The following is a 13548-nucleotide window of genomic DNA, read 5'->3' as shown; positions in this document are numbered from 1 at the left end:
GACAATTTGATGATTTACAACATCTTTTTGCTTTTCATTTTTTTGTATTAACTTTTTTGTCGAGAGTGTTTTATAGGAAATAAACAAGACCCAACATTTGTCATTTTTCAATTTCGGGGAAAATCAGAAAATTAATCGGTCTGGCTTTTCTAAACTGTTTTTTCATTTAGTGTGTTCACTGAGAAATATTGACTAATTCCCAAATACTGGCCTACATCTGAGACAGTACAGTGATATATCATGCCATGCTCCATGGGTACGTCATCCAGTATCGTCACAATCCAATGGTGTACTACGGGTGTACTGCAGGGTGTACTGCAGGGTGTACTGCAACCTTGCAAGGGGGAACAGTAAGTGGGGGCACCCGATCACATGTTACAATAACCTTACCCGGTCCGCTTCTGTGGATGCATCTCCGCTCTCCTGGAAGTCACAATCATGGCATAGAGTGAGTGAGTCTGGTTTAAAGCCGTTTTGAACAGTATTTCAGCTATATCACGGCATGTCAGCTTGTTGTCAGAGAACACTCTGGTAAAATGTACAAGAACGGGTATGGTTCTGACTATCATAGAAATATAATCGGGGCAAAACTATTAATTCAGATTCGAACCCACGATCATAGATTCATGCCTAAGGGATGCAAGCTGCTCTACCTTAGATGTTTGGACCACTCGAGCTGACAGAAGTGACTACTTATTGCTGTAAGATAGTAAGCACCTGCACATCAAACATGTGCAATATGTATCTTTTATCCTCACCAATCAAACTGACCAGCACAATATAATGCGATATCAGGCTAACAAAAATAATAGTCTTGGTTCTCAGGCACCGCTTGCATCATCATAAAGCCATATTTTCATTTCCATTTTAATTATTTTTTTTAAATTTAAATATTCCACATCCCAAACATACAGCCCTGGCAGTAAAATGTTGCAATACTTAAGAACACGATTTCACTATTTTAAATTTGGTTACATACTAGCTTGAACCATTTGCAACAGAAGCATGAAAACTATGTTGTAAGTTCTGCAGTTTCTCTTGCAACTTCTAGGTGGGACTAGCGATCTGTAGCTCTGAACGTGATGGGACACTTAGCTACATCAGTTGATGGTTTGCCTGCTCCAGATCTAAACATGTTGGAACTGTTGTTTCTGAATCTAGGGGTCTGAACCATCATATCTAAACCACTGTGCACAAACCATTGTCTGAACCACTGTGTCAGAACCAAAGTGGCTGATCCATTCTCAGGACCGCTGTCAGAACCACCAATGTGTCTGAACCACTGTCTAAACTACTGCATCTGAACCACTGTGTCAGAACCAAAGTGTCTGAACTATTCTCAGAACCGCTGTCAGAACCACCAATGTATCTGAACCACTGTGTCAGAACCATCATATCTGAACCACTGTCTGATCCATGGTGTCGGAATCATTGTGGCTACTGGCCACTCAAACACTGTGAGACCTGTTACTTGTACACCATTATACCATTGGCACCATTGCACTCATACCATAGTGCAATCTCTCATGGTACAAATGTCCAGTTCATTCTTCCAAAAAGACACATTAACTTGTGGCCTCTCCATATCATGTTTTCACAACCAAGTGACTTCTTCAAAAACTGGAATTTGGTGTGCAAGCAAACTCATCCTCTGAACAGCCTGTCCCTGCTTGTACATGTTACATAGGCTTCTGTGTAACCCCCTGGAATACACTCATACCTTATTATGCTGCATGACCATCATCCTCAGCTGAAGGTCGGCGCCACCTTCAGACTTTGGCGCCTGTACCCGAGCCATGAGCCATTCAATGGATGCCTGCTTGGCCTCAGCAGTAAACTCAATCACGACCAGGGGCTCAAATGTGTCATCAGCGCTCTTTACTCCAGAATGGAGGACCTCCTCAACATATGCTTTTCCTGTCTCCATGGTTGGAGGACTGCCAACGCTGGTCTTGTTATATCTGAAACACAACGATGGAGGGAGTGAGTCAGTGAATGTAACACCACAGTCAGTAATATTAGTTTTACATGAAACATATTTCATTCTCATGAAAAGAATAGGGCACAAATATCAGAACGCCCTCCCTATATGTCCATGTATTAACAATTAATACATTAAATGAGAAAAAGAAAAGAAGAGAAATAAACAAATGTATGTACATTATCATTGCTCACTCAACCCTCTTTGGTTTTTTTATATATGTTCGTACATTCCTAAAAATGTTTTCGTTGATAGGATTAGGTAAAGCTACATTGCCGACCAGCAATACTTAAAAAAGACACCATTTTAATCATCACAAGATATAAATGTAATGAGATTGCTAAAGTGGTCCCGCTGAATTATAGCCTGGAGACTTTGTCTGTCACAAAGCTGATGCTAACTGAGTTAACGGAAATGCTAGACTGAATGTAGGTTATTACTGAATGTAGGTTATTTAAGATTTGACTTCAAGATTTTTTGCATTTATGGAGGTATTAACATACAAGAGTCTTCAGAGGATGACACAATCCTCCTGGCCCCAACAAGTTCGAAAGAACAAATCACCTGAAGTCCAACTTGACGAGAAAATTTCTAAATTGTCTGTCCATATACAAGAGTAGTTTTTGAGCTATAAAGACAATACTATGGAATTGGGATTCAAAACTTTGTATTTCTATGTCAGTGAGATTTGTTGCCATGGAAACAGATATATAGAGGTTATCACGCGAGTGTGTTTGGGGATGGTAAATATCCTGCATTAGGAATAAACATTGTATTTAGCGAGCCTTGGCGAGCTAAATACATAGTGTTTATTCCTAATACAGGATATTTACCATCCCTAAACACACAAGCGTGATAACCTCTTTATCATATAATGTCATTCTTCAATTCTGTGCTTGAAAATCGCTTCCCCTCACTCACAAACATTACCTAAACATTGCGAGTTTTCCTGGAATGCGTGCATTAATATTTATTACGTCACAGGGTAGGTGATGTGTCAGTCGGACAGTGACAGTAGCCAATATAGTTCAAACTGAAATCTGTTTCTTATACAGTGGCGAAGCAACATATACGCAAAACAACAATTGTTTTTACTTGCCTTTCGCGACAATCCATCGGTCTGTCCGCTAGAGTAACTGCCCTTTGTCAAAGGGAAGCTACTCTAACCCTAGTCTATGAGACATCACGGCCAGTGATTATTCACAGTCGGCCTGGTCTGTCCTAACGTTAAGAAGTTTTGTCAGATGTATACACAGCGCCAAAACGAAACAAGGTAACAATTCATACATATTTCGCCTAAACCCAACTATTTTTATTTGTGGAAAAGGTTTCAAGCCGCAGAGGTCTACAAGCACAGATATGGCTTCTGATCCCGCTCGGCTAGGCCTAGTGCCCTCGCAAAATTGTTTCGAAATTTATATCTCCAAAGTTGCCCAAACTTATAAAATGCCTTAGTTACGTCGCAGTTTGACACTGACTTTCAGTATATAAGACTGGTTTTTTTAAATAATTGTAGCAATTATCCCTGTAGTTTATCCAGATTCATGATGGTTAATTCTGACTCGATCGCCGAATGTCAAGTGCGACGCCATGTTTGTTTATGAACACTGAAAGTAGTCCCTACTTGACCTTTGATATTTGCATCTCTATCCGCATATGACCCCAACGGATATCGTTTTTATCCGTTGGCTTTATCCTGCCGAGAAACCTACCCATTATATGATAAATATAAATTCTAAAAATGCCTAAATAGCAAAAGGCAAACTTGTTGCCATTAAAACATTTTTGTTAAAATTCCTAAATAGCAAAATGCACCACTTCAGCCCTTGGTTAATACATGTACCAAGTTTGGATGAAAATTCTCTCACAGTTTTCAAGTTGTGCGACAGAAATGACACCTACCCCCCTCGTTTTGAGACTAAGTCCAAATTGTTTCAATAGAAATCAAGAATAAAAAATAAAAAATTTGAAAATAACAAAATAGCAAAAGGCACCACTTCAGCATGTGAATTTCGCATGTGGTTTTCGAATTCTGCCCCGGAACTGAAGCCCATCTCCAATGGAGTCTATGTACGGAAGCCTTTTAGGGCCATTTGCTTTTTTATTTTTTTTTATACTACATGTATCTTGAAATTTCGAGATACTTAATTGAAATTTCGAGATACTTAATTGAAATTTCGAGATTTTGATCAAATACACTCAATGGTTTTTGAGTTCTGCCCCGTCAAAGGAAATGATTACGAACGGACAGACGGACGGACAGACAGACTGGCTGATCACTATATCTCCCATTATATGCTTGGGGGGACAAAAAAAATGGTGTGCATAATGTGTAAATCTCTTAAGTGGAATTTTGCAAAGTGTGCAGACCATTTTTGGACATATATATCTCCATAAATGTAAAAACATTTTGAAGTCAATTTTTATAAATAAATATGTCAACATTTGTGCCACAAACAACATGAAATGTATTACATTGCAGGAAGTTTTATTACATACAGATATTTACATAAAACATTTGGCACAACATGGGGGCTGCCTCGGTGGCCTAAGAGACCCTGGGGTCGAGGTGACCCGGGTTGACGCCCTGGGGTCGTGGTGACCCGGGTAAGATGACAATGTCCTGGGGTCTTATGGACCTGGACTGTGTAGCTGTGAGAGGGGTATGCCGGTCCTGGGGTCCGATGACCCGGACGATCCCTAGAGGTAAGCTAGTCCTGGGTCGTGCTGACCGGACAGTACTGAAATAGCGTAATGTTCTTTGGGGGCCACAAGCCTTCCATGCTCTGAGTATGGAGTGGCTTATGACGCCGAGGCAGCCCCAGGAGATAAAGTATATACACAATATATATATATATATATAGGCGCCTGATAAAATGCCATGGAATGGATGCCCATACATGAATACAAGCGAATGCACAAGAAACCACTTTCATGATGCTCATGAATACATTAGGTCATGAAAGACAGGAGGAGCTAAGGGGTGGCTGGAGGGAAACATAGTTGAGTGGCTTGCAACAATGTAGAAAGTAACCTCGTGCGGGGCTGAAGGGTTATTAAAGCTAAACACTGTGACGTCATGTCCGTCTTACTGGGCATGCGCAGACTGTTTAGAAGTGCATTGTGGGATGTAATTACTGTAACATGATCCAGACGGCATAAAAAACACATTTGGGTGACAGAGTTAAGAAATCGTGTTGAATATAAACGTAATGAGGTGATTGACCTGTATTTGGTATATTAAATATGAACGCGTAAGTACTGTTCTTGTAGCACAAACTAAAATATGCAATTACCATTTAATAACTTCACAGACTGCCTACTTATTCATTAAGACATAAAAAAAGAGATAAGAATATGATTTTTCTTTGTTAACCAATCAAACAACAAGTTCATCAGCTGGTAACCAGAGTATCAAATATCCTGAATAGTCGTCATACAGCTGCCATAACAACACAACAAGAAACATTAGCTTCCTCAGGCCAGCTTTATCTTGCAGACCTGACGATTTACAAAGTCCTCGAGAATTGTTTCCTGTAATTTTGCATTGTTGTTGTGTGGATGAGTTCACCTAACCTTACTTGAATTACAATTAAACTAGAGAGAGAACTTGTGCCTACAGTTGACAGGATTAGACAAGCATAGTATTGGCAGGCCTACTTCAAACCCATGGGGGTGGTTGGGTAGCCTAGTGGTTAAAGCGTTCGCTTGTCACGCCGAAGACCCGGGTTCGATTCCCGACATGGGTACAATGTGTGAACCCCATTTCTGGTGTGCCCCGCTGTGATATTGCTGGAATATTGCTAAAAGCAGCGTAAAACCAAACTCACTCACTCATTTAAACCCATGGAGTGAGTGAGTGAGTGAGTTGGGTTTAACACCGCTTTCAACAGTATTCCAGTTACATCCTGGTGTGTCAGCTAAATGAGGGAGGAAAGCCTGAAGAGATGCAGACCCCCGGAGCAGGGTAGGGTGACAGACCTAGAAATGTAATTTGGGTAAACCAGGATTTCAACCCACAATCATAGGTTTCTGGTGTTTCTACACAGAGAATTGTCTCGCAAACACCAGTGCCCCCTACTGGTCAGCAGTTCTGTTACTTTCATCTAACGAGCTTTATGATTAAAACAGATAACTAAGTGTCATAATGAATAACCACATTGAAAACAAAAACTAAGTTATTCAATCAAAATTGACATTATAATGTGCTCCAGCATTTTCAATATTGCATACAAACATATATATAACAAGAACACAGCTGCTATTACGTACAGACAAATATCAGGGAATACAGATGTGACAATAGAAGGGAGGATGAACAGAAACATGAAAAGGCACCAAAACATTCTCCTTAAAATCACTCCAATATGGTTCATTGCTGTGTTAAGATCAGAGCAGCCGCCATAGAAGGTCAAGTTAGTTGGAACCTAAGTTAACTTGACTGCCCAATCTAAATGAAGGCTGCATGGGTTCTTGAGCCAATCAGCTGTCTTTCTGAAACAATTTCGTTTCAGTTTGTAACCACCCAAATTCGGAAATTTTGATTTGTGCTCAACGAGGTTTTCCCTTTCGGGTGTGCACGACATAGTGCTCAACGAGGTTTTCCCTTTCGGGTGTGCACGACACAGTGCTCAACGAGGTTTTCCCTTTCGGGAGTACAGGACATAGTGCTCAACGAGGTTTTCCCTTTCGGGTGTGCACGACACAGTGCTCAACGAGGTTTTCCCTTTCGGGTGTACAGGACACAGTGCTCAACGAGGTTTTCCCTTTCGGGTGTACAGGACACAGTGCTCAATGAGGTTTCCCCTTTCAGGTGTACAGGACACAGTGCTCAACGAGGTTTTCCCTTTCGGGTGTACAGGACACAGTGCTCAACGAGGTTTTCCCTTTCGGGTGTACAGGACACAGTGCTCAACGAGGTTTTCCCTTTTGGGCGTACACGACACAGTGCTCAACGAGGTTTTCCCTTTCGGGTGTACACGACACGGTGCTCAACGAGGTTTTCCCTTTCGGGTGTACACGACACGGTGCTCAACGAGGTTTTCCATTATGGGCGTACACAACACAGTGAGTTACAAGAGGATGTTTGAAATCTCCACAACAATATAATGATGCCGCTATACTTTCAACTTTCAGAACTTGCCATTTAAGTTTGTTTACAAAATACAGAAATCAAATATGTTTGTCTGAATATCTTGATCAAGAACATAGAGAATTTATAAGCCCCAAACACTAATTGGCTGATCAGAAGTTCACCTGATGAGACCTCTTATAGAGGTGTCCTCATATCTTCCTGCAGAGAGGTATCCTATCGGAGTAACAGATCAGCTTTTAATGAAACTGGCTGACACCAAGGCAGGAAAATGTCATACCTGGCATCCTTGATCTCCCAGTGTTATTTCACTAGCCATTCTATACCCCGGACACATGCACCACCACAGCTGTGTTATGTGTCAGATTCGAAATAGGCCAAGCTCAAATGAGCTGTCCAATCAAAATATACCAAAAAAAGGAGAATTTTGTATGAATGTATGTATGATAAACGAGATAAAGATGGTCATGCCACTTCCTCAGGAGGCCTGTGGTGAACAGGTCCAGGATGTATAACAGTCTGTATATCTTAACAGGGAGTCTATATAAGTTTTATATACTCCCTCAGTTAAGGAAGTTGATTATATCTATTTATGTACTCACAGTGCTGCCAATACAAATTATAACAGCAGCTGGGGTATCATTACCATGACCTGCAGCACAAAGTCATGTGGGGGTCAGCGGCTTGTAATTAACGCTAGAGAATGGTCAGTTGGCCACTGAAGTGGATGAGGTGTGGGATACTGCAGGCTGACCATCTATGTAACGTAACACGATACATGGCAGGCAGACTGACAGTGAGGGTTAAAGATAGTACGCATTCTGTGAGTCGCATTCTGTGAGTCGAGACTTGACCCTCGGACAGCCGCTAGGCAGGCTGGCCCTCTTGAGCCTCCGAGAGTCTAACTGCATGCATATGATGTAGCAGTATACTATCAGAGAATATGATTGAAAGCTGTGGACCCACAGACGGACTTGTGTTCTCAATACCAGAAGTATCTGGTGGAGCACCAACATCTACCTGGGATACATACTATAATGGAGATATGATGCATAGAGTTTATCACGCGTGTGTGTTTTGGGACAGCAAATATCCTGTTTTAGGAATAAACATTGAACATAGCAAGCCTTTGCAAGCTAAATGTGTTTATTCCTAATATAGGATATGTACACACAAGTGTGATAACCTCTTTATCATATGTCATTCATAAATTCTGTCGTCGAAAAACCGGTCATCATCTCTCACAAATATTACCTATTACCAAGTTTTCTTGGAATGTGCACAATAATATATCTTACGTCAGAAAGTCAGTGATGTGTCAGTGGGACAGTGATAACCTTTGATATAGTTCCAACTGAAACCTGTATCTTAAATAACAATTGCCTACACATGTTGTTTCTAATTGCCTTTTGCAGCAATCCATTGGTCCGCTTGCTGAAGTAACTACCCTTTACCAAAGCGAAGCTACTCTAACTCTAGCGTCACAGTTGTTTTGATTCTGCCTGACTTGTCATAATGTTATGAAGTGCAATCAGATGGACACACAGCAACAAAATGAAACAAGCTAACAATTCTGACATAATTTGGCCAAATCCAGCCATTTTAAATTGTTTCAAAATCAATATCTACAAAGATACAAAAAATTGTAAATGCCACAGCTATGTCCCACTGATTTGCAGTATCTTTGACTATCCTTTGATAATGATGACAATTATCCCAGTAGTTTCTCCAGATTCCCGATGGTCAATTCTGACTCCATCACTGATTGGTGATGCCATGTTCGTTTGTAAACACTGAAAATAGTCCCTATCTGACCTTTCATATTTGCATCTATACCTGTAGATGACTCCAACAAGTACCGTTTTTGTCCTGCCAACCAACCAACCCAAACCGGGTTTGAACCGCAAAAGAAACATCACCCCAAGTAACATTGCATGAAAAGTTGTCATTTAAATGTCTGGAGTCTGGACCTGACAATCCAGTGATTGACATCATGAGCATCGATCCACGTATTTGGGATACAATGACATGCATCAACCAAGTCAGCAAGTCTCTGTGTCTGAGATACAAGTCACCTTGACCATTCCATCTCATTAGTAATAAATATATTAACATGAATTAGGAAGTTTTTGCTAACATCTGCTGCAAATTTGGGGCCGAAGATTGGTCTCTGAGCAGGTCTAGATACATTCATAAAATTCATACAGATTAATGAAAGATCACTTTGTCTAATAATCTTGATAAATGAAACATGGCAGCAGCCATACGTTCTTCCTGATGACTAAGCACAGAGAAGCCATCCTGAGACATTGATCTAAACCAAGCAGTGATTAGCGTTTGTTTCAGTTTCTTGTTGATACATTGTGCATACAAGTATTTGCATATTTATCATACATTTGATAGTTAGCATAAGAGTTGCTTGTTTGTTGCTTAATGCTGCACTAGGCAATATTCCAGCTATACGATGGCGGTCTGTAAATAATCTGAGTCTGCACCAGACAAGCGAGTGATTTAAACAACAAGCATCAAATATGGTGGTGTGCGCTACTATTGAGCCCAGAAATTCCAGCCAAATTCGCCAAGGGTGGAAATTGGACTTTTACAGTCAGTTAACTCCCTTGCCTCGGGAAGATGCATACTTGTAGTGCCTATATTCATGGAGTTTAATCACTGTCTGCCTTGGTTTTGTTTTTATTTTTTTGTTTACCGCAACACTTAGGAATATTCTACCTATATGACAGCTGCCTGTGAATAATTGAGTCTTGACCAGACAATCCAGTGACTGAAACCTGACCACAACACACGTGATTTAGAATATAGTGACACTATCAGCCACCAAGTCCAATCTTGTTAACTCTTACAAGCATAGATCACTTTCATGACCTCGAGCCTGGTTACTGGGAACACATTCTACCTGGATCTCCACAGGGCAATCAATCAACAATTAAACAACCTCATACTTGAATCATAATTAAGACTGTACCTGTAGGAAGACAACAGCAACAAGTCTAGACACTCAGTGAGGATTAATTGTGTGGTGTTGCAAAATCAATCCACCAATATTATATTCAGGGCTTATCAAGTTACCTTATTCAAGTACAAACCTATGTGCCCATGCACGGACCTTCAGGTCTGTGCTGTTCTAGTACAGGTTGTTTTGTTGTGCCAAAGACCTACTTATAGTTGCTGATATACACACTGGAAATGTAGTCTGAGTTTCATGAAAAGAATGACTTATCATAATAGGTGACAGTTTCAATGAGTATTACTAACAGTAATAGCTGAGTTTCTTTCATGACAAGAAATAGTTTTGCATCTGAACAAACCTCACAAACTTGGATAGGGCCGGACAAATGAGGGCACATACTATCATGATTCAGGGTGTGGGGGTGGATGTGGGGTGGGGGTATTGTGTGGTTGGGATTGTGCTGGGGGTGCGTACCGCCCCTATCCCTCCCCTTTTTCACACACCATACCTACAACTGTATCGTAAATGGAAGACATAAATTAATCACTTAGATATGTGTAAATAACTCGACTAAATAGAGGCAACGATAAGATCTTGACCATGTTCGAAATAGTCCTATCGTACACAATACTTTCCGCCTGGACAGCGGAACCCCGGGATAGACAGCAACCTGCCAGTGTGTTACCTGTTTTGCATTTTAAGCATGGACACACTGTATAATTACTTCAAGTGTTTACACACGTGGGAATGTTGAAAAATGGGCGTGGTCGCAATAGCTGAACGTACAACTTTGGAAGTTGGGTGATGTGTGCGGGGGAGTGGGTTCAGCGTTCACCCTGCGGAAACACTATCTCCAACCATCCACGTATGCAGTGAGTTTTGACTGCAACGACACACATAAACTCACGTTCGGGACGTTACACCTGTCCACCAAGCTATAGTACTGCAAATACTTGCTAGTGACAACAAACCTAACCATCAACATACCAAAGATTCCACAACCATCAACACCTTCCCTTCTTGTCCATTACCCGATATCTTCTCAGAGTTGCTTCCCTTTACTCTAGTAACTTTGTCTTTATTTATCGTCTATTTGGCAGATTTACTTCAGTATGTATGGAAATGTGCATTTTTATTTGACCGATATTAACTGTAATCAATTACTTCGTGCTTCTCGTGCAAGTAGCTTGGGCTACCTGACCCAGTGATCGAACTGTCAACACACGCACAATGTCGCGAACTATGGGATAATCCATCAAACTGTGTGTTCTATGTTTTCTACCCCCGCCGCGGACATGCGATGAAAATGCGCCAAAGGATCCAAGAGCAGTTGCAATGCAATATTACTTTAATTTAATGTACGATTACAATTTGTTATGCACGAGGTCGCTTGGTATACCTTTTACTATGAGTGCGCGGTTATAACAAACCACCCTTTGTCCCCACGAAAGAAATGAACTGCCCCATTGAGAAGAGAAACTAGTACGGGGGTAAATTTTACGAGTGTTACACGCCAAGTATTACTATAACTGCCGCTACATACTAAACCGAATAGGGTTATTTAATTTCCAAAGACAGAAGTGTTTGGGGATAACCCACGATGATGTAATGTCTGGTGAATGTTGACCCGACCCACGCTCTAACAGTGGGCGTGCAATTCGAAGCGTGACACAGGACGATGGCTGGCGAGCACCTGTAGTAGACGAGTCATGGCGAACAGGTGAGATGTCCAATTTGCTTGTCGGTGTCTGTCAGATAGCGGGATGTATATTGCTGACAGTGGGATTTGTATATTGGGTCGCTTGTGGGAGCTATTAGGTAAGTGTATGAGACGAGGATACGGGAGTTGATTTAGGGAAATGACAGCTCTGTACGTGATATCTGATGACAGATGCACAAGTTATACAGAATCAGAATTTCAGTATTCTCAGGTGAGACGTCATTTAGTACACAAACATAAAGGAATCAAAGAATCTAGTTCACAAATGATCAATAGATCGACTATTGACTCGGCATTCGTTCCTAACTTGATATTCGGTTCCAACTTTAAAATAGATGCATACAGATCGCAAGATATTTTTAAACACACGTGTATCTTATTCAATAACGTTTTTGTGTACTTTCTGAAATGGTATTGTCAATGTGCTGCTGTGGCTGGTTTTCTGCATATTGATTAATGAACTAACTACCTTCTGATAATGACTAGTATTTTTTTGTAAAGGTGCCTTTTGTACGTGATTTTAATATTGACGGGTTATTATTTATTAAGATATTTGATGAGACTGAGTTCTCGTAAATAGTTTACATGTGACAGCATTTGGTGGCAAAAGAAAAAAATATATAACCATCAAAGTCAGTATTTCAACAATTTTAAAAATCATGTACCACAGGCATTGTAAAATTAAAAAAGAAGTATTTCAAAATATTGTTTTTTATTTATATGATGTAGGAGTCAATTATTTAATGTTGTCAAAATATTTATCATGCATGGTAGATGAATTTCAGCTTGAAGTAACCATGGTTAGAATTCATGCTAGAGCTTTTCAAGACCACCTGAAAGATTGTTGATGGTCAAAGAAACCTCAAAACTAGCATAAATGTTTCATCACACATTGACCGTACTTGTGAAACATGACTTGCTTCTAAAAATCTTATGTTTACCTGTAAATCATTTTTATTACATACTGTAAATTAAATCATTTGAAAAAGAAGTAGTTTAGTGCTTTCCTAACATGTTGTCACAAATGTTTTCCTTTCTCCGCACATACTGACTGATTATGAAAGTGTCTATTTTCACTTTGAATCCTTGTGAGAATGAGTAACAATTCCTGGGGAACTGAACTTGTGGCTATTTATAATGTTGTGCTGTTCAATGCATGGAGAAGTGGAATCAATCATATGGGGCTAGTCCAAGGAATTAGGGCTGGGAGGGGTCCACATTTTCTACCCGCGGACCCACCTTATTACCCGGCCCTACCTGGGTACCCGCTGTAGGTCTCAAGACGTAGGTACATGATGTCCGATGGGAAATGTTTTTACCATAGCCCTAGCAATATGTATTTAGATACATGTATTAAACGATCTTGTCATGCATACACTGAAGTTGACTGAAGTATTATACTTCTTCAACCATATGAAAAGTCAGAAGGAATGGTGCATAGAAAGAAATGTGAAAATTAGTGACTTGTAGTGTAACTATAGAGTTATAGATAATTTTTGTCAATAATTTTTGTCTGGGTAGTCCTTTGGGTACCTGGGTCCTACTCAGTACCCATCCAACCCGGGTACCTGAGTTATCCATCCCAGCCCTACAAGGAATGAATAGTGGTAGATTGTGATGTTTATGTCTTCAACACCTGTCACACATACTGGTTTTATTCCATAAAATGTTGTTTTACTTAACAACAGGCATTTATGTCTCTAGCTCAACTATACAGAATTGTTACTTATGATTAATTGTCCTATACATTCTGCAGTAGAGGGTATTTTTTAATAGATTGCATCATA

The 13548-nt window shown here is 40.3% G+C and overlaps 2 protein-coding genes across 4 annotated transcripts in view; one reads left to right on the top strand and one right to left on the bottom strand.

Annotated features, from left to right (window-relative positions):
- Nucleotides 1-11093, bottom strand: part of LOC139454149 (anoctamin-10-like) — a 41666-nt gene extending 30573 nt beyond the window's left edge. Inside the window, exons 1-3 of one of the 3 annotated variants that reach the window (XM_071235676.1) lie at nt 11029-11093; nt 1721-1961; nt 391-423 (exon numbers count right to left, since the gene is read on the bottom strand). In XM_071235676.1, coding sequence (XP_071091777.1) covers nt 391-423; nt 1721-1927 — 240 coding nt within the window. In that variant the 5' untranslated portion in view covers nt 1928-1961; nt 11029-11093. Of the gene's footprint in view, nt 1-390; nt 424-1720; nt 1962-10948; nt 10960-11028 lie in introns of those variants that run through there. The other 2 variants (XM_071235677.1, XM_071235678.1) reach the window with 2 other exon arrangements.
- Nucleotides 11094-11522: 429 nt separating this feature from the next.
- LOC139447557 (carboxypeptidase N subunit 2-like) overlaps nt 11523-13548 on the top strand; it is a 34162-nt gene continuing 32136 nt past the window's right edge. Inside the window, exon 1 of the mRNA XM_071228963.1 lies at nt 11523-11761. The gene's annotated coding sequence lies outside the window, so the exon portion shown is untranslated. The remainder of the gene's footprint in view (nt 11762-13548) is intronic.

The sequence above is a fragment of the Haliotis cracherodii genome, unplaced genomic scaffold, assembly GCF_022045235.1.
Source record: "Haliotis cracherodii isolate W230 unplaced genomic scaffold, xgHalCrac1.p SCAF_10, whole genome shotgun sequence".
NCBI classification, from domain to species: Eukaryota; Metazoa; Mollusca; class Gastropoda; order Lepetellida; family Haliotidae; genus Haliotis; species Haliotis cracherodii.
Note: the sequence above shows the minus strand (reverse complement) of the source record. Positions and strands in the feature narration are given on the sequence as shown.